This window comes from Protomyctophum parallelum (assembly GCF_964188405.1).
Source record: "Protomyctophum parallelum genome assembly, chromosome: 1".
Lineage (NCBI taxonomy): Eukaryota > Metazoa > Chordata > Actinopteri > Myctophiformes > Myctophidae > Protomyctophum > Protomyctophum parallelum.
Window position 1 is genome coordinate 29378129 of NC_139697.1, and position 20368 is coordinate 29398496.

The 20368-nt window shown below is 36.3% G+C and overlaps 2 protein-coding genes across 2 annotated transcripts in view; one reads left to right on the top strand and one right to left on the bottom strand.

The window, feature by feature from the left end:
• Window positions 1-20368, bottom strand: part of LOC310861134 (tuftelin-like) — a 200459-nt gene that overhangs the window by 17347 nt on the left and 162744 nt on the right. The window lies entirely within an intron of this gene.
• On the top strand, window positions 1126-6444 carry LOC310865963 (cholecystokinin-like; the record flags this gene model as incomplete). The annotated part of the gene is made up of 3 exons (XM_083775191.1): window positions 1126-1174; window positions 1823-1963; window positions 6308-6444. 3 exons carry the CDS (start codon window positions 1126-1128, stop codon window positions 6442-6444), a joined length of 327 nt encoding a protein of 108 aa, XP_083631317.1.

The following is a 20368-nucleotide window of genomic DNA, read 5'->3' on the forward strand; positions in this document are numbered from 1 at the left end:
TTAGAGGGCAATGTGACAAAATGACACTCTAAAATAATTCCCAGTTTCATGTCTGTGAGTGCTTGATAACTTGCCACCTCAACGCACGCACGCACGCACGCACGCACAGAGAGAGAGGGAGAGAGAGACATGCTATAAAATATATTAATACATGTATGATACTGATACATATTCAGTAAATGTCGTTGTACATTTCTACTCAGAGTTATTAGGTGAAACAATTGGGTTATAACAACAACACAACCGTGTTGAGGTTATAAATGAGTCATATAAGCACACAAGCGAGGAGAAGCCCACAAGAGCACACTATTTCAACATGTGCTCAGACATGCATACACACGTACACACACGCACGCACGCACACACACACACACACACACACACACACACGGGGCACTGAGCAGGGAGTATAAAAGGGACGTCCTTTCCACTCAACAGAGAAGTATCCTCTCTCTCATTCTCTCTCTCTCTCTCTTAACACGCACACACACAAACATACAGAATCCCTACTCTTTCTCAAGGTAAGAATCTTAATATTGTATGCATTTTTATGACAGAGTGCAGAATTTAGATTATTACATTATATTATACAGTTCATAATAAAGGTCATAATAATTGGTATTTTATAGTATGTGATATTTTATTAGATCTTCCAAATAGGAAAGAAAGGAAAACAAGTCTAATTGTCGATGAGGATGAGAAGCTTATTTTAACTATACAACTTAGGCTGGGATTTTAAAAGCTAAATATTGCAAAATACAACAAAAACGTTTTGAAAAACTTCATGTTGTATGCTGTGCTAGGAGAAAGTAGCATTTTATGCATGGTTTGGTTTTATATGTTGTTTTTCCAACCGCTTTTATACTCAATTTAGTCGTTAATATGCCAATGATTTCCTCCCTATAGTACATTTATGTGTGTTGTCACATATACTGGCTCACCTGCCAGTGAGGATCCCCCAGTGGGAGGACGTACAGTATAGAGCCTCCGTCCTACTCCTCCTGTCCAACATTCCCAGCCCGTATAGGAGTCTGTGCAGTGACAAATTAGCATCCTCCCTGCCTGTTTTCCCACCCCCCAAAACAGGCCAATTGTGTTCTTCATATTAACACTTAACGAAGCCGGATGTGCCGCGGTGGATTCGAACCCCCAGACTTTGCAGTGGTGGGCATGGGTACTTTAACAGTGCATCACATGAGTGCCTTTATTATGTATTCCCCCCCCCCCCCCCGGTACCGTCAGAATGATCATTAACCATGAAAAAAGCATTCATCTGACAGATGAGTGCGTCTCAGCAGTAGTAGTTTGTCTCCGTGAATCCGAAACCAAACCAAGCCATTATTTTCTCTTCACTGAGAAATACATTTATTTGCAGTATAGTTTACTAGTTATCACAAAACATTGTATATACGGTTTTTGCTTTGCAAAAGTGGAAAGATCTATATGTTCCTTCTGTTTTTTATTTTAGGTGCCTCAATTTTTTCATCGCATTTCTCCATCTCTTTCCTCTGTCCACTTTTTTTCTTTCGTTTTTTTCTTTCAGATGACTGCAGGGCTGTGCGTGTGTGTTCTCCTGGTAGTCCTGTGCACAACCTGCTTGGGGCTCCCCTACACGTCTCGACCCCAGTTAGACAATGGCCATCGGCCGATTTCCCCTTCTTCTGATGGTAGTTATAACGCTATAGAGGCCCCAGATGATCAGATGAAAATCCCCAAAGAAAAGCACACTAAATACATTTTCGTATCATGTTTTTTTGTTTTTGGTCTTCTCATGTTCTTGTTCGTTGCTTGTGGACCCTTTTGTGGGTTTTTTTTTTAACAGCTCTCCTTAAGACTGACACTCACATGGCGTCGGAGCCCCATCTTCGACGCGCCCGCTCCGTGCCCCAGCAGCTGGCAGAGGAGGAAGGAGACTCGAGGGCCAACCTCAGCGAACTACTGGCAAGACTCATCTCCAGGAAAGGTGTGTGTGCAGTGCTCATGTGATTCACTATACTTCTGTGTGTGAGCGAGGCTTTGTGCCTCTGTCCCGGTTGCTCATGTCCTTTTGAATATACTGTGTGTGTGTGTGCGTGTGTGTGTGTGTGTGTGTGTGTGTGTGTGTGTGTGTGTGTGTGTGTGTGTGTGTGTGTGTGTGTGTGCATGTGTGTGCATGTGTGTGAGTGAGCGTATTTGTATGCGTTTATACACATATTTAACAATGGCCAAAAAGAGTCCTTGTTTGTAAGTTACAATAACATTTTAAAATGCAAATGCATTTTCCTGCCCAGCACCATATACCCTCTCCTCCGCACCCACTCCTTATTACTGGAATTAGTGTATACGCCTAAGTTTGTAAAATAAATTATGAATGGTTCCGAAAAGCTTTTGTGGTCTGAAAGAGTGTATTAGAGTGCAGGGTCTTCCGGCCATTCTCCTTCGTTTCTGGTTTCCTTTTCCGTTCCTTTTCTCTGTCTCGGTCAGAATTGTATTCACTTCAGCTCATCACGTTTTGTGATCTTGTGCTCATGGGCCGTAAGTGCTGTGATCTGCGGGTTGTGTGACAGGAGAGTAGAATATCTGAGTCTGAGCTTTCACAGCGCGGAAACAGCACACATGCACATCTCTGTCAGAAAGCCCTGGCCGAACTGTCTTCTCGCTCTGTCTCCAGAGACTATGGCTACCAAACAGCATCAATTTACAATTACAATTAAGGCATTTAGCAGACACTCTTAATCCAGAGCGATTTACATTAAAAATCACATAAGCATCCAGATATAATATCCTAATGCATGAGTGCACAATACACATACGCATTCGCATGCACACAAAAGCCACCATTTTGAATATCCACATGTCAGTGATATGAGAAACGGATTCACTGTAAACTGTATCCACTTAAGCCCTAGTGACAAATGTGACAGGTTGTGACTGTGAGCTTCCCCAATATAAGGGCCGTATGGTTAAATTGTTGTATCTTCATTAGAGTCGCATTTGAACTTGCATTTGTATTTGTGTGTGTGTGTGTGTGTGGGGGGGGGGGGGGGGGGGGTGCTCTGTCTGTGTGTGTGAGTCTTTGAGTGTGTGCAGTGCTTGTTGTTCAGTTGCGCCTCAGTGTAGGAGGTGTCAAGAAGCTCTTTTACAGCCAATCTTCTCGTCAACCAGGGAATGAACACACTCTGTGCTTGTGATGTGTGTGCGCACGTGCATGCGTATGTGTTGGGGAAGGAGTGAAAGGAGTGGTGTAATGATACATCTTAACAGCGATACGATACATGGTTGATGATACGATACATGGACGATATTGGTTCATTATGGTGATACGATACGTGTTGATAGTGCAGGTTTTATGGATATAAATAAGTATACACAGTGATTCTCTGGCAAATTGATGGACATTGTATTTGAAGTTTTGAACACATAATGGACAAACCCACGCCTTGACATGAACACAGAGAATACACAAATTGTTCGATAGACCAATTGCAGATATATGGAATGGAAAAATAATTAAACCTGTCTTTTTATTTTTTCATCTTAAAACTGCTAAATACAATGCACAAGTACTTAGTATTGATTACATTTCGTTACAGTTACTATATCGTTACACCTGTAATTGCAAGTGATGCCACCATACTTTGTGAGCTTATAGATCACCTATTTACAAATAACAAAAGTATAAAATAGGGCTCAACATGGTTTGTTTTGTAATTAAAAGTTGCTTAAAAACGTTGCCTCTGAGAACTAACCAACATTACTTTATTAAATGTACTTATTTATTATACACCACTGCCTAGCTCTGGTCCATAGCTCTAGTGCCTTTGCTATCTATATTATATATCTATATTAGAGCTATCTTCCTGCGGCTTTCTAATAACACAAGCTGCCTTTGTATTGGTGAGTAGCGAAAATGTTATTGTTATTTTTGCTACAGTCGAGAGGCTGGTCTGCATTTCATGCGAGCGCAGCAAGACAAAGTAGCATATAGCTCTAATGCAACTTGCAAAGGCATACAGTACGTATTTCTTGGGTCGATTTCAGTGTTGAGTTGATCGGATTTCTCGAGAACGTGACGTGACGTGGTACAGGCAATTGGTTCACTGCAAATGGCCACTGCAATAACATGAACACTTATTTATATCATGGGTGGATATACAGTATGCATCATCCGTGGATCCTTGGATCCTTGGTATCAACAGTGAATATGGAAATTCTTGGCCGATGTTTAAAATAACAAGTTAGCCGATAGCTGATACTCATACCGATAAATGTTTATTTCGTTCTCCTTTTTGTGCCAGGGAAACAAATACATCTTACATACAAGAAATTAATGTTCAGAATCTACAGCTTGCTAGGCTACAGATAACAACACACCAACCTAGCAAACGAAAAATGTATGCTTATCAACAACAACAGATAAATATCGGCTACTGCCAACGGTTAATGTCGCTTCGGAACCCGTCAGATGACGGGTTAAGATTTAACCCTGAAGGTCGCCATACCATTCAGATGGCGGGTTGTAAGGTTTATATCAATTCCAAGCAGCCGAAGCTCAACACTAACCTTTCGTGAGGATCAATGCGCGCGCCTCCCATAAGGATCCACTCATTGTCGTTTCTTTGCTGCTTGTTTTCTCCGAAAAATACTCCACAGTTATTGTTTTAGTCCAATCCGCCCGACGTTCAGATGTAAATAGTGATTTCTGATCGCATCGCGCAAGCCATATTACCGCTTGTGGTGAAAACTAAGACATGTCGGCTGCTGCTTGTAAAACCTTTTTCTCCTCCTCTCGCTGTATTGGGCTGTGCGGGCCGGAAGTAGTTGGCGCAAATTCACAGATATTGCCTGGCTGCCTGCGATAATTTCACATGAACACCAGGGGGCGATGAAAGTGTTAAGTGGTGAGCATGGTGTTATTCTAAATGCCATCTGTGCTTGTTTGTGTGACATGGACACGAGCTCAAGAGAATAAAAAAAAAAAACATGAATATTGCAGAAGCCCTTCCTAATAGGAGTTATAACCTCTGTATGGCATACCTCTTTGTCTTATGTCCTATGTGTAATTTCTATGATACAATATTGTAAGCTACTATATGACCCAGCTGGGAATTGTTGAACTCATTCAATCACAATCTCAGGTCAAGCAGTCTTGCCACAAGGCTGCAGCCTTGCCGGCACTCGATTTATATTAAACATATGAATCAACAAATAACATTATGTTCTGCCGAGCGAATAATACCTCCCACTATTGAATGTAACTTGTGGTTCTAGTTAGTTCTACAGCCTTATAGTGTTGGTGTTTTACACAAAATGTATCCAAAAGTCAAAGATCTTTTTGTGCACACAGTTGCATTCTGGGACCTTTATAAACAGGTAGATTCATAGGTACTCCTGAGGAAGGCGGAATTTATTCATTGTGTGATTTGGAAGAAATCGAAAAATGTCAACTATTTGTGTTAACGTTTTTGGGTTAGATGAGTATGAAAAACATGAATTATGTTTCAGCAAAGGTATTTTCGTTTTACCATGTCTTAAGTCGTTGATATGTCGTTGATGCAACGATTTATATGCTGTGTCGTAGAGAGATACTCTATGTCCTCACACTGTAGCAGTAGCACACTGAGGCGCACCCTTCCGCACGCTCAGATCAGCCAACGCAGGGAAGCTGGAAGTACCTTCACTACAAAAGCCGGGACAACGCTCCACACGTCCCAAACTCTTCCACCTTCTGGATCAAAACTATGGAATGCACTTCCCATTGCAATCAGGCTGGCAGATTCGCCGTCGCCTGAACGTAGCCCTTAGCACTTGCCGTAACACTTGCCCATCTGCGACCTTACAGGCCTATGCAAAGGCTAAACTTATGTAACTTACAGTAGATAGCATTTTATGTAGACATAGCACTCTATAGTGTATACGCATAGTTTCAATATATACAGTAGATATTCCACTGTTAGGTTCTTGTGTATGATTCATGATGACATGATGCTAGTATGTACACTGTACATATTTATATAAATCCTTACTTGGTGAATGGACAAGCCTTAGGTGAAGAAATAGTGTGTCCTCCATAGTGTGTTGCAGAGACTTCATATCCTTCCACCTTTTGTCATGCTCTCTGACCCTTTGGACAGCAGCTTGGATGAAGAATACTAATTTCCCATATGATGCTCTTATTCTCTCCCGACCACCCTCCCACTCATTACTTCACCTCTGCCTCCATCACCTCTCCCTCCTCTCCCGACCACCCTCCCACTCATTACTTCACCTCTGCCTCCATCACCTCTCTCTCCTCTCCCTTTCTCCTCCCACGTTTCGTCCCATGCAGGCTCTGTCCGTCGAAACTCAGTGGTGAACAGCAGAGCCAGCGGCCTGAGCGCCAACCATCGGATAAAAGACAGGGACTACTTGGGCTGGATGGACTTTGGACGACGCAGCGCTGAGGAATACGAGTACTCCTCATAGAGGATTGTCACAGCTCATAAGCCTGATTTATATACTTAGTTTCACATCGTGTCTCACACTGAAAATAGCCAATCTACTATAGCTCACAATGTGTTGCAATTGCAGCACAACGCATTGTGAGCTATTTCTTTCCCGCTGCGAGACACGTGGCGCGTATTCAAGTGTGAATCAGAGTACTCTGTCCACGTCGTATGAGCACACATGAAAACAATTAACGCAAGCTGGATTTCTCAGTGGCTCACAATAAGAAGTCTGTTTTTGATGTATTTGTTGTACATTTGTTTGTAAAACAATATAATATAAGAATGCAATATACGCCAAATTTTGCAGAAAAGTTCTCACGGTTCATTTCCCCCTTCCCTCCATATGTTTTCCTTTTCTTTAACGTTTTGGATGTTAAAGGTTGGGTGGGCTGCAGGTGTCTGATGGGACTAACTTGGATGAATAAAGATGAATAAATACTAAAACAGTGGACTAATATTATGACAAAAAATGTTCGACTACCTTTTTTCACTGACGAAAACTTAATGGAAACTAAATGAAAGCTAAGCTATGATGACTAAGACTAAGTATATTGACAATTTCGTCAACAAATAAAAACTAGACTAAAATGTTAGGAAGGTACTAGTGGACAAAAGAGCCACTCATTTTACACAGCAGTGTTAAATAGCAGATCTACAAGATCGGCTATTTTCAGCAAGTGTAAAATCAGTCATTACGACGGCATCAAGGCCCGCCAAAATACATTTTAGACGACTAAATCAACTGTAGAACACTAAAACATTCCATGGTGACTAAAATGTGACTAAAACTAAATGAAAACTATTCAAGAATCAAGAGACTAAAAACTAAAGTCTAAATTTGCTGTCTGAACTAAAACTATGATTCTGTGATATGCATGTTTTCAACCAAGCACTTCACCAGGTGTTCTCACTAATTAGCCGCCCCTTCTCTGGTCGAAGTTGTGCTAATTAATGAAATGAGCGCTGGAGGAAAACTAGAATAATCTTGGTAATCTGCTCCATAAATTATATAAATTTTAATATTTCATGAACTTTCAGCAGCAAAAAAAGGAAATCTGCACACCAGAAAATATTCCAATGGGTACAGAAGGAGAAAAATAAATACATACATACACACACATATATATATATATATATATATATATATATATATATATATATATATACTAAACCGTGTTACGTTAGTTTTCTTCTATATATATATATATAGAAGAAAACTACATTATTAGTTACTAGTTATTAATTGTTAATAATTAATAAGTAATTAATTGTTAATGATTTAATTATTAAAGATTAAACAAGAATTTATAAGCCTACTACAAGAATGGGGGTTAACCCGTCCCTGCCAATAGGTCACGGTTCCCTTCATCCATATTTTTATCAGCTGATCAATGATAAGACTTTCTAGTCTAGTCACATGGTCTAGTGGCTAGATTTTCATGATTGGTTGGACTCTAAGACTAGCCCTATACGGCCAATGGGACACTAAGCCCGCTCTCCTCTCCCCCACCATGACTAGAGACTGCAAAGGTGACTACAGAAAGCCCCACTAAGGTACATAAAGAGAATGGATTGCAAGCTGATAATGACTTGATTAATCTCTTGTTTACAGTCTATGTGTGATTTATATAACCAATAGTGCAAAGATGCTCAGGTCAAGAGTTTATATGACAAAATTATTATTATTTGTGATAATAAAATATCATGGATAGAACAACTGACCAACCATTTTAGCCGTTTTTCATCATTTTTGAGGATTTGAAAAAAAAAAAGAAAAAAGATGGGTTATAGCCCATCGTTTTTTAAAATTTAGATTCTTTTTTTTATCCTCGTTTTTCATCATTTTAGACCATGGGCTATAGCCCATATCGTACGGCATACTATAGCACGCCGTTTTTCAACATTTTTGAGGATTTGAAAAAAATGAAAAAAGATGGGTTATAGCCCATCGTTTTTTGAATTTTTTATTTTATTTTATCCTCGTTTTTCATCATTTTAGACCATGACCTATAGCCCATATCGTACGGCATACTATAGCACGCCGTTTTTCATCATTTTTGAGGATTTGAAAAAAATGAAAAAAAGATGGGTTATAGCCCATCGTTTTTTGAAATTTTGATTTTTTTTTTATCGTCGTTTTTCATCATTTTAGACCATGGGCTATAGCCCATATTCGTAAGGGATACTATAGCACGCCGTTTTTCATCATTTTTGAGGATTTGAAAAAAATGAAAAAATGAAAAAAGATGGGTTATAGCCCATCGTTTTTTAAATTTTAGATTATTTTTTTTATCCTCGTTTTTCATCATTTTAGACCATGGGCTATAGCCCATATCGTACGGCATACTATAGCATGCCGTTTTTCATCATTTTTGATGATTTGAAAAAAATTAAAAAATGAAAAAAGAGATGGGTTATAGCCCATCGTTTTTTGAATTCTTGAAAAAAAAATTATCCTCGTTTTTCATCATTTTAGACCATGGGCTATAGCCCATATTCGTAAGGGATACTATAGCACGCCGTTTTTCATCATTTTTGAGGATTTTAAAAAAATGAAAAAAAGATGGGTTATAGCCCATCGTTTTTTGAATTTTTGATTTTCTTTTTTATCGTCGTTTTTCATCATTTTAGACCATGGGCTATAGCCCATATTCGTAAGGGATACTATAGCACGCCGTTTTTCATCATTTTTGAGGATTTGAAAAAAATGAAAAAATTAAAAAAGATGGGTTATAGCCCATCGTTTTTTAAATTTTAGATTCTTTTTTTTATCGTCGTTTTTCATCATTTTAGACCATGGGCTATAGCCCATATTCGTAAGGGATACTATAGCATGCCGTTTTTCATAATTTGAGGATTTGAAAAAAAAGAAAAAAAGATGGGTTATAGCCCATCGTTTTTTGAATTTTTTATTTTATTTTATCCTCGTTTTTCATCATTTTAGACCATGACCTATAGCCCATATCGTACGGCATACTATAGCACGCCGTTTTTCATCATTTTTGAGGATTTAAAAAAAAATGAAAAAAATATGGGTTATAGCCCATAGTTTTTTGAATTTTTGATTTTCTTTTTTATCGTCGTTTTTCATCATTTTAGACCATGGGCTATAGCCCATATTCGTAAGGGATACTATAGCACGCCGTTTTTCATCATTTTTGAGGATTTGAAAAAAATGAAAAAATGAAAAAAGATGGGTTATAGCCCATCGTTTTTTGAATTTTTGATTTTATTTTTTATCGTCGTTTTTCATCATTTTAGACCATGGGCTATAGCCCATATTCGTAAGGGATACTATAGCACGCCGTTTTTCATCATTTTTGAGGATTTGAAAAAAATTAAAAAATTAAAAAAGATGGGTTATAGCCCATCGTTTTTTAAATTTTAGATTCTTTTTTTTATCCTCGTTTTTCATCATTTTAGACCATGGGCTATAGCCCATATCGTACGGCATACTATAGCACGCCGTTTTTCAACATTTTTGAGGATTTGAAAAAAATGAAAAAATGAAAAAAAGATGGGTTATAGCCCATCGTTTTTTGAATTTTTGATTTCATTTTTTATCGTCGTTTTTCATCATTTTAGACCATGGGCTATAGCCCATATTCGTAAGGGATACTATAGCACGCCGTTTTTCATAATTTGAGGATTTGAAAAAAAAGAAAAAAAGATGGGTTATAGCCCATCGTTTTTTGAATTTTTTATTTTATTTTATCCTCGTTTTTCATCATTTTAGACCATGACCTATAGCCCATATCGTACGGCATACTATAGCACGCCGTTTTTCATCATTTTTGAGGATTTGAAAAAAATGAAAAAAAGATGGGTTATAGCCCATCGTTTTTTGAATTTTTGATTTATTTTTTTATCGTCGTTTTTCATCATTTTAGACCATGGGCTATAGCCCATATTCGTAAGGGATACTATAGCACGCCGTTTTTCATCATTTTTGAGGATTTGAAAAAAATGAAAAAATGAAAAAAGATGGGTTATAGCCCATCGTTTTTTGAATTCTTGAAAAAAAAATTATCCTCGTTTTTCATCATTTTAGACCATGGGCTATAGCCCATATTCGTAAGGGATACTATAGCACGCCGTTTTTCATCATTTTTGAGGATTTTAAAAAAATGAAAAAAAGATGGGTTATAGCCCATCGTTTTTTGAATTTTTGATTTTCTTTTTTATCGTCGTTTTTCATCATTTTAGACCATACATTGACATAACAACGCGTCATCAGAGCGGAGGGAGGGGCGTCAGCTGCGACTCCGCGGCTCCGCCCACCCCCCGGGGTAAGATTTGTGATTTGTGATTTGCTCTCGTTCACTGCAATGCAATTTGCGGCATTTTCAAAACAATATTGCGCAGAGTAGCGATTATCTAACGTATTTGCAATGCCATACGTTGAAAGATCTGTTGCCCGCGGACAAGGCACGTTACCTCCGCAAGTTAGATATTATCGGCATAGGTGTTTGCCGTATGTGATTAAGGATTGGAAAAAGTTGCATTGGCAGCCATAGAAAATTCTGCCCGGGGTAAAACACCGGATGTGATGTTTTTGGGCGTTCCTGTCTTGTTAAAAAACCGGCTGTGACGTTTTTGGGCGTTCCTGTCTTGTTTCGTGTCAGTGTATTGGCTATAGCCCATATTCGTAAGGGATACTATAGCACGCCGTTTTTCATCATTTTTGAGGATTTGAAAAAAATGAAAAAATTAAAAAAGATGGGTTATAGCCCATCGTTTTTTTAATTTTAGATTCTTTTTTTTATCCTCGTTTTTCATCATTTTAGACCATGGGCTATAGCCCATATCGTACGGCATACTATAGCACGCCGTTTTTCAACATTTTTGAGGATTTGAAAAAAATGAAAAAATGAAAAAAATGATGGGTTATAGCCCATCGTTTAGATTTTTTTTTTATCCTCGTTTTTCATAATTTTAGACCATGGGCTATAGCCCATATCGTACGGCATACTATAGCACGCCGTTTTTCATAATTTTTGAGGATTTGAAAAAAATGAAAAAAGATGGGTTATAGCCCATCGTTTTTTGAATTTTTTATTTTATTTTATCCTCGTTTTTCATCATTTTAGACCATGACCTATAGCCCATATCGTACGGCATACTATAGCACGCCGTTTTTCATCATTTTTGAGGATTTGAAAAAAATGAAAAAAAGATGGGTTATAGCCCATCGTTTTTTGAATTTTTGATTTTTTTTTTATCGTCGTTTTTCATCATTTTAGACCATGGGCTATAGCCCATATTCGTAAGGGATACTATAGCACGCCGTTTTTCATCATTTTTGAGGATTTGAAAAAAATGAAAAAATGAAAAAAGATGGGTTATAGCCCATCGTTTTTTAAATTTTAGATTATTTTTTTTATCCTCGTTTTTCATCATTTTAGACCATGGGCTATAGCCCATATCGTACGGCATACTATAGCATGCCGTTTTTCATCATTTTTGATGATTTGAAAAAAATAAAAAAATAAAAAAAGAGATGGGTTATAGCCCATCGTTTTTTGAATTCTTGAAAAAAAAATTATCCTCGTTTTTCATCATTTTAGACCATGGGCTATAGCCCATATTCGTAAGGGATACTATAGCACGCCGTTTTTCATCATTTTTGAGGATTTTAAAAAAATGAAAAAAAAGATGGGTTATAGCCCATCGTTTTTTGAATTTTTGAATTTCTTTTTTATCGTCGTTTTTCATCATTTTAGACCATGGGCTATAGCCCATATTCGTAAGGGATACTATAGCACGCCGTTTTTCATCATTTTTGAGGATTTGAAAAAAATGAAAAAATGAAAAAAGATGGGTTATAGCCCATCGTTTTTTGAATTCTTGAAAAAAAAATTATCCTCGTTTTTCATCATTTTAGACCATGGGCTATAGCCCATATTCGTAAGGGATACTATAGCACGCCGTTTTTCATCATTTTTGAGGATTTTAAAAAAATGAAAAAAAGATGGGTTATAGCCCATCGTTTTTTGAATTTTTGATTTTCTTTTTTATCGTCGTTTTTCATCATTTTAGACCATACATTGACATAACAACGCGTCATCAGAGCGGAGGGAGGGGCGTCAGCTGCGACTCCGCGGCTCCGCCCACCCCCCGGGGTAAGATTTGTGATTTGTGATTTGCTCTCGTTCACTGCAATGCAATTTGCGGCATTTTCAAAACAATATTGCGCAGAGTAGCGATTATCTAACGTATTTGCAATGCCATACGTTGAAAGATCTGTTGCCCGCGGACAAGGCACGTTACCTCCGCAAGTTAGATATTATCGGCATAGGTGTTTGCCGTATGTGATTAAGGATTGGAAAAAGTTGCATTGGCAGCCATAGAAAATTCTGCCCGGGGTAAAACACCGGATGTGATGTTTTTGGGCGTTCCTGTCTTGTTAAAAAACCGGCTGTGACGTTTTTGGGCGTTCCTGTCTTGTTTCGTGTCAGTGTATTGGCTATAGCCCATATTCGTAAGGGATACTATAGCACGCCGTTTTTCATCATTTTTGAGGATTTGAAAAAAATGAAAAAATTAAAAAAGATGGGTTATAGCCCATCGTTTTTTTAATTTTAGATTCTTTTTTTTATCCTCGTTTTTCATCATTTTAGACCATGGGCTATAGCCCATATCGTACGGCATACTATAGCACGCCGTTTTTCAACATTTTTGAGGATTTGAAAAAAATGAAAAAATGAAAAAAATGATGGGTTATAGCCCATCGTTTAGATTTTTTTTTTATCCTCGTTTTTCATAATTTTAGACCATGGGCTATAGCCCATATCGTACGGCATACTATAGCACGCCGTTTTTCATAATTTTTGAGGATTTGAAAAAAATGAAAAAAGATGGGTTATAGCCCATCGTTTTTTGAATTTTTAATTTTATTTTATCCTCGTTTTTCATCATTTTAGACCATGACCTATAGCCCATATCGTACGGCATACTATAGCACGCCGTTTTTCATCATTTTTGAGGATTTGAAAAAAATGAAAAAAAGATGGGTTATAGCCCATCGTTCTTTGAATTTTTGATTTTTTTTTTTATCGTCGTTTTTCATCATTTTAGACCATGGGCTATAGCCCATATTCGTAAGGGATACTATAGCACGCCGTTTTTCATCATTTTTGAGGATTTGAAAAAAATGAAAAAATGAAAAAAGATGGGTTATAGCCCATCGTTTTTTAAATTTTAGATTATTTTTTTTATCCTCGTTTTTCATCATTTTAGACCATGGGCTATAGCCCATATCGTACGGCATACTATAGCATGCCGTTTTTCATCATTTTTGATGATTTGAAAAAAATAAAAAAATAAAAAAAGAGATGGGTTATAGCCCATCGTTTTTTGAATTCTTGAAAAAAAAATTATCCTCGTTTTTCATCATTTTAGACCATGGGCTATAGCCCATATTCGTAAGGGATACTATAGCACGCCGTTTTTCATCATTTTTGAGGATTTTAAAAAAATGAAAAAAAGATGGGTTATAGCCCATCGTTTTTTGAATTTTTGAATTTCTTTTTTATCGTCGTTTTTCATCATTTTAGACCATGGGCTATAGCCCATATTCGTAAGGGATACTATAGCACGCCGTTTTTCATCATTTTTGAGGATTTGAAAAAAATGAAAAAATGAAAAAAGATGGGTTATAGCCCATCGTTTTTTGAATTCTTGAAAAAAAAATTATCCTCGTTTTTCATCATTTTAGACCATGGGCTATAGCCCATATTCGTAAGGGATACTATAGCACGCCGTTTTTCATCATTTTTGAGGATTTTAAAAAAATGAAAAAAAGATGGGTTATAGCCCATCGTTTTTTGAATTTTTGATTTTCTTTTTTATCGTCGTTTTTCATCATTTTAGACCATACATTGACATAACAACGCGTCATCAGAGCGGAGGGAGGGGCGTCAGCTGCGACTCCGCGGCTCCGCCCACCCCCCGGGGTAAGATTTGTGATTTGTGATTTGCTCTCGTTCACTGCAATGCAATTTGCGGCATTTTCAAAACAATATTGCGCAGAGTAGCGATTATCTAACGTATTTGCAATGCCATACGTTGAAAGATCTGTTGCCCGCGGACAAGGCACGTTACCTCCGCAAGTTAGATATTATCGGCATAGGTGTTTGCCGTATGTGATTAAGGATTGGAAAAAGTTGCATTGGCAGCCATAGAAAATTCTGCCCGGGGTAAAACACCGGATGTGATGTTTTTGGGCGTTCCTGTCTTGTTAAAAAACCGGCTGTGACGTTTTTGGGCGTTCCTGTCTTGTTTCGTGTCAGTGTATTGGCTATAGCCCATATTCGTAAGGGATACTATAGCACGCCGTTTTTCATCATTTTTGAGGATTTGAAAAAAATGAAAAAATTAAAAAAGATGGGTTATAGCCCATCGTTTTTTTAATTTTAGATTCTTTTTTTTATCCTCGTTTTTCATCATTTTAGACCATGGGCTATAGCCCATATCGTACGGCATACTATAGCACGCCGTTTTTCAACATTTTTGAGGATTTGAAAAAAATGAAAAAATTAAAAAAATGATGGGTTATAGCCCATCGTTTAGATTTTTTTTTTATCCTCGTTTTTCATAATTTTAGACCATGGGCTATAGCCCATATCGTACGGCATACTATAGCACGCCGTTTTTCATAATTTTTGAGGATTTGAAAAAAATGAAAAAAGATGGGTTATAGCCCATCGTTTTTTGAATTTTTTATTTTATTTTATCCTCGTTTTTCATCATTTTAGACCATGACCTATAGCCCATATCGTACGGCATACTATAGCACGCCGTTTTTCATCATTTTTGAGGATTTGAAAAAAATGAAAAAAAGATGGGTTATAGCCCATCGTTTTTTGAATTTTTGATTTTTTTTTTATCGTCGTTTTTCATCATTTTAGACCATGGGCTATAGCCCATATTCGTAAGGGATACTATAGCACGCCGTTTTTCATCATTTTTGAGGATTTGAAAAAAATGAAAAAATGAAAAAAGATGGGTTATAGCCCATCGTTTTTTAAATTTTAGATTATTTTTTTTATCCTCGTTTTTCATCATTTTAGACCATGGGCTATAGCCCATATCGTACGGCATACTATAGCATGCCGTTTTTCATCATTTTTGATGATTTGAAAAAAATTAAAAAATGAAAAAAGAGATGGGTTATAGCCCATCGTTTTTTGAATTCTTGAAAAAAAAATTATCCTCGTTTTTCATCATTTTAGACCATGGGCTATAGCCCATATTCGTAAGGGATACTATAGCACGCCGTTTTTCATCATTTTTGAGGATTTTAAAAAAATGAAAAAAAGATGGGTTATAGCCCATCGTTTTTTGAATTTTTGATTTTCTTTTTTATCGTCGTTTTTCATCCTTTTAGACCATGGGCTATAGCCCATATTCGTAAGGGATACTATAGCACGCCGTTTTTCATCATTTTTGAGGATTTGAAAAAAATGAAAAAATGAAAAAAGATGGGTTATAGCCCATCGTTTTTTAAAATTTAGATTCTTTTTTTTATCCTCGTTTTTCATCATTTTAGACCATGGGCTATAGCCCATATCGTACGGCATACTATAGCACGCCGTTTTTCAACATTTTTGAGGATTTGAAAAAAATGAAAAAATGAAAAAAAGATGGGTTATAGCCCATCGTTTTTTTAATTTTTGATTTCATTTTTTATCGTCGTTTTTCATCATTTTAGACCATGGGCTATAGCCCATATTCGTAAGGGATACTATAGCACGCCGTTTTTCATAATTTGAGGATTTGAAAAAAAAGAAAAAAAGATGGGTTATAGCCCATCGTTTTTTGAATTTTTTATTTTATTTTATCCTCGTTTTTCATCATTTTAGACCATGACCTATAGCCCATATCGTACGGCATACTATAGCACGCCGTTTTTCATCATTTTTGAGGATTTAAAAAAAAATGAAAAAAATATGGGTTATAGCCCATAGTTTTTTGAATTTTTGATTTTCTTTTTTATCGTCGTTTTTCATCATTTTAGACCATGGGCTATAGCCCATATTCGTAAGGGATACTATAGCACGCCGTTTTTCATCATTTTTGAGGATTTGAAAAAAATGAAAAAATGAAAAAAGATGGGTTATAGCCCATCGTTTTTTGAATTTTTGATTTTATTTTTTATCGTCGTTTTTCATCATTTTAGACCATGGGCTATAGCCCATATTCGTAAGGGATACTATAGCACGCCGTTTTTCATCATTTTTGAGGATTTGAAAAAAATAAAAAAATTAAAAAAGATGGGTTATAGCCCATCGTTTTTTAAATTTTAGATTCTTTTTTTTATCCTCGTTTTTCATCATTTTAGACCATGGGCTATAGCCCATATCGTACGGCATACTATAGCACGCCGTTTTTCAAAATTTTTGAGGATTTGAAAAAAATGAAAAAAAGAAAAAAAGATGGGTTATAGCCCATCGTTTTTTGAATTTTTGATTTCATTTTTTATCGTCGTTTTTCATCATTTTAGACCATGGGCTATAGCCCATATTCGTAAGGGATACTATAGCACGCCGTTTTTCATAATTTGAGGATTTGAAAAAAAAGAAAAAAAGATGGGTTATAGCCCATCGTTTTTTGAATTTTTTTATTTTATTTTATCCTCGTTTTTCATCATTTTAGACCATGACCTATAGCCCATATCGTACGGCATACTATAGCACGCCGTTTTTCATCATTTTTGAGGATTTGAAAAAAATGAAAAAAAGATGGGTTATAGCCCATCGTTTTTTGAATTTTTGATTTATTTTTTTATCGTCGTTTTTCATCATTTTAGACCATGGGCTATAGCCCATATTCGTAAGGGATACTATAGCACGCCGTTTTTCATCATTTTTGAGGATTTGAAAAAAATGAAAAAATGAAAAAAGATGGGTTATAGCCCATCGTTTTTTGAATTCTTGAAAAAAAAATTATCCTCGTTTTTCATCATTTTAGACCATGGGCTATAGCCCATATTCGTAAGGGATACTATAGCACGCCGTTTTTCATCATTTTTGAGGATTTTAAAAAAATGAAAAAAAGATGGGTTATAGCCCATCGTTTTTTGAATTTTTGATTTTCTTTTTTATCGTCGTTTTTCATCATTTTAGACCATACATTGACATAACAACGCGTCATCAGAGCGGAGGGAGGGGCGTCAGCTGCGACTCCGCGGCTCCGCCCACCCCCCGGGGTAAGATTTGTGATTTGTGATTTGCTCTCGTTCACTGCAATGCAATTTGCGGCATTTTCAAAACAATATTGCGCAGAGTAGCGATTATCTAACGTATTTGCAATGCCATACGTTGAAAGATCTGTTGCCCGCGGACAAGGCACGTTACCTCCGCAAGTTAGATATTATCGGCATAGGTGTTTGCCGTATGTGATTAAGGATTGGAAAAAGTTGCATTGGCAGCCATAGAAAATTCTGCCCGGGGTAAAACACCGGATGTGATGTTTTTGGGCGTTCCTGTCTTGTTAAAAAACCGGCTGTGACGTTTTTGGGCGTTCCTGTCTTGTTTCGTGTCAGTGTATTGGCTATAGCCCATATTCGTAAGGGATACTATAGCACGCCGTTTTTCATCATTTTTGAGGATTTGAAAAAAATGAAAAAATTTAAAAAGATGGGTTATAGCCCATCGTTTTTTTAATTTTAGATTCTTTTTTTTATCCTCGTTTTTCATCATTTTAGACCATGGGCTATAGCCCATATCGTACGGCATACTATAGCACGCCGTTTTTCAAAATTTTTGAGGATTTGAAAAAAATGAAAAAATGAAAAAAAGATGGGTTATAGCCCATCGTTTTTTGAATTTTTGATTTCATTTTTTATCGTCGTTTTTCATCATTTTAGACCATGGGCTATAGCCCATATTCGTAAGGGATACTATAGCACGCCGTTTTTCATAATTTGAGGATTTGAAAAAAAAGAAAAAAAGATGGGTTATAGCCCATCGTTTTTTGAATTTTTTATTTTATCCTCGTTTTTCATCATTTTAGACCATGACCTATAGCCCATATCGTACGGCATACTATAGCACGCCGTTTTTCATCATTTTTGAGGATTTAAAAAAAAATGAAAAAAATATGGGTTATAGCCCATAGTTTTTTGAATTTTTGATTTTCTTTTTTATCGTCGTTTTTCATCATTTTAGACCATGGGCTATAGCCCATATTCGTAAGGGATACTATAGCACGCCGTTTTTCATAATTTGAGGATTTGAAAAAAATGAAAAAAAGATGGGTTATAGCCCATCGTTTTTTTAATTTTTAATTTTATTTTATCCTCGTTTTTCATCATTTTAGACCATGACTTATAGCCCATATCGTACGGCATACTATAGCACGCCGTTTTTCATCATTTTTGAGGATTTTAAAAAAATGAAAAAAATATGGGTTATAGCCCATAGTTTTTTGAATTTTTGATTTTCTTTTTTATCGTCGTTTTTCATCATTTTAGACCATGGGCTATAGCCCATATTCGTAAGGGATACTATAGCACGCCGTTTTTCATCATTTTTAAGGATTTGAAAAAAAATTAAAAATTAAAAAAGATGGGTTATAGCCCATCGTTTTTTGATTATTATTAAAAAAAATTATCCTCGTTTTTCATCATTTTAGACCATGGGCTTTAGCCCATATCGTACGGCATACTATAGCACGCAGTTTTTCATCATTTTTGAGGATTTGAAAAAAATGAAAAAATGAAAAAAGATGGGTTATAGCCCATCGTTTTTAAAATTTTAGATTCTTTTTTTTATCCTCGTTTTTCATCATTTTAGACCATGGGCTATAGCCCATATCGTACGGCATACTATAGCACGCCGTTTACCAACATTTTTGAGGATTTGAAAAAAATGAAAAAATGAAAAAAAAGATGGGTTATAGCCCATCGTTTTTTGAATTTTTGATTTTATTTTTTAACCTCGTTTTTCATCATTTTAGACCATGGGCTATAGCCCATATTCGTAAGGGATACTATAGCACGCCGTTTTTCATAATTTTTGAGGATTTGAAAAAAATGAAAAAAAGATGGGTTATAGCCCATCGTTTTTTGAATTTTTTATTTATTTTTATCCTCGTTTTTCATCATTTTAGACCATGACCTATAGCCCATATCGTACGGCATATTATAGCACGCCGTTTTTCATCATTTTTGAGGATTTTTAAAAAATGAAAAAAAGATGGGTTATAGCCCATAGTTTTTTGAATTTTTGATTTTCTTTTTTATCGTCGTTTTTCATCATTTTAGACCATGGGCTATAGCCCATATTCGTAAGGGATACTATAGCACGCCGTTTTTCATCATTTTTGAGGATTTGAAAAAAATTAAAAAATTAAAAAAGATGGGTTGTAGCCCATCGTTTTTTGATTATTATTAAAAAAAAATATCCTCGTTTTTCATCATTTTAGACCATGGGCTTTAGCCCATATCGTACGGCATACTATAGCACGCCGTTTTTCATCATTTTTGATCCATCCATCCATCTTCAACCGCTTATGATTTGAAAAAAATGAAAAAATGAAAAAAGAGATGGGTTATAGCCCATGGTTTTTTGAATTCTTGAAAAAAAAATTATCCTCGTTTTTCATCATTTTAGACCATGGGCTATAGCCCATATTCGTAAGGGATACTATAGCACGCCGTTTTTCATCATTTTTGATGATTTGAAAAAAATGAAAAAATGAAAAAAGATGCGTTATAGCCCATCGTTTTTTTTAATTTTGATTTTTTTTTATCCTCGTTTTTCATCATTTTAGACCATGGGCTATAGCGTACGTATAGGAGAACAGGGATTTGAACATGTAAAGGTGTATTAACTGAAGGCTATTGTATAGCAGTGGCTCACAGCCTCAGCCTGATGACCTCAAAAGTCTCATATCTC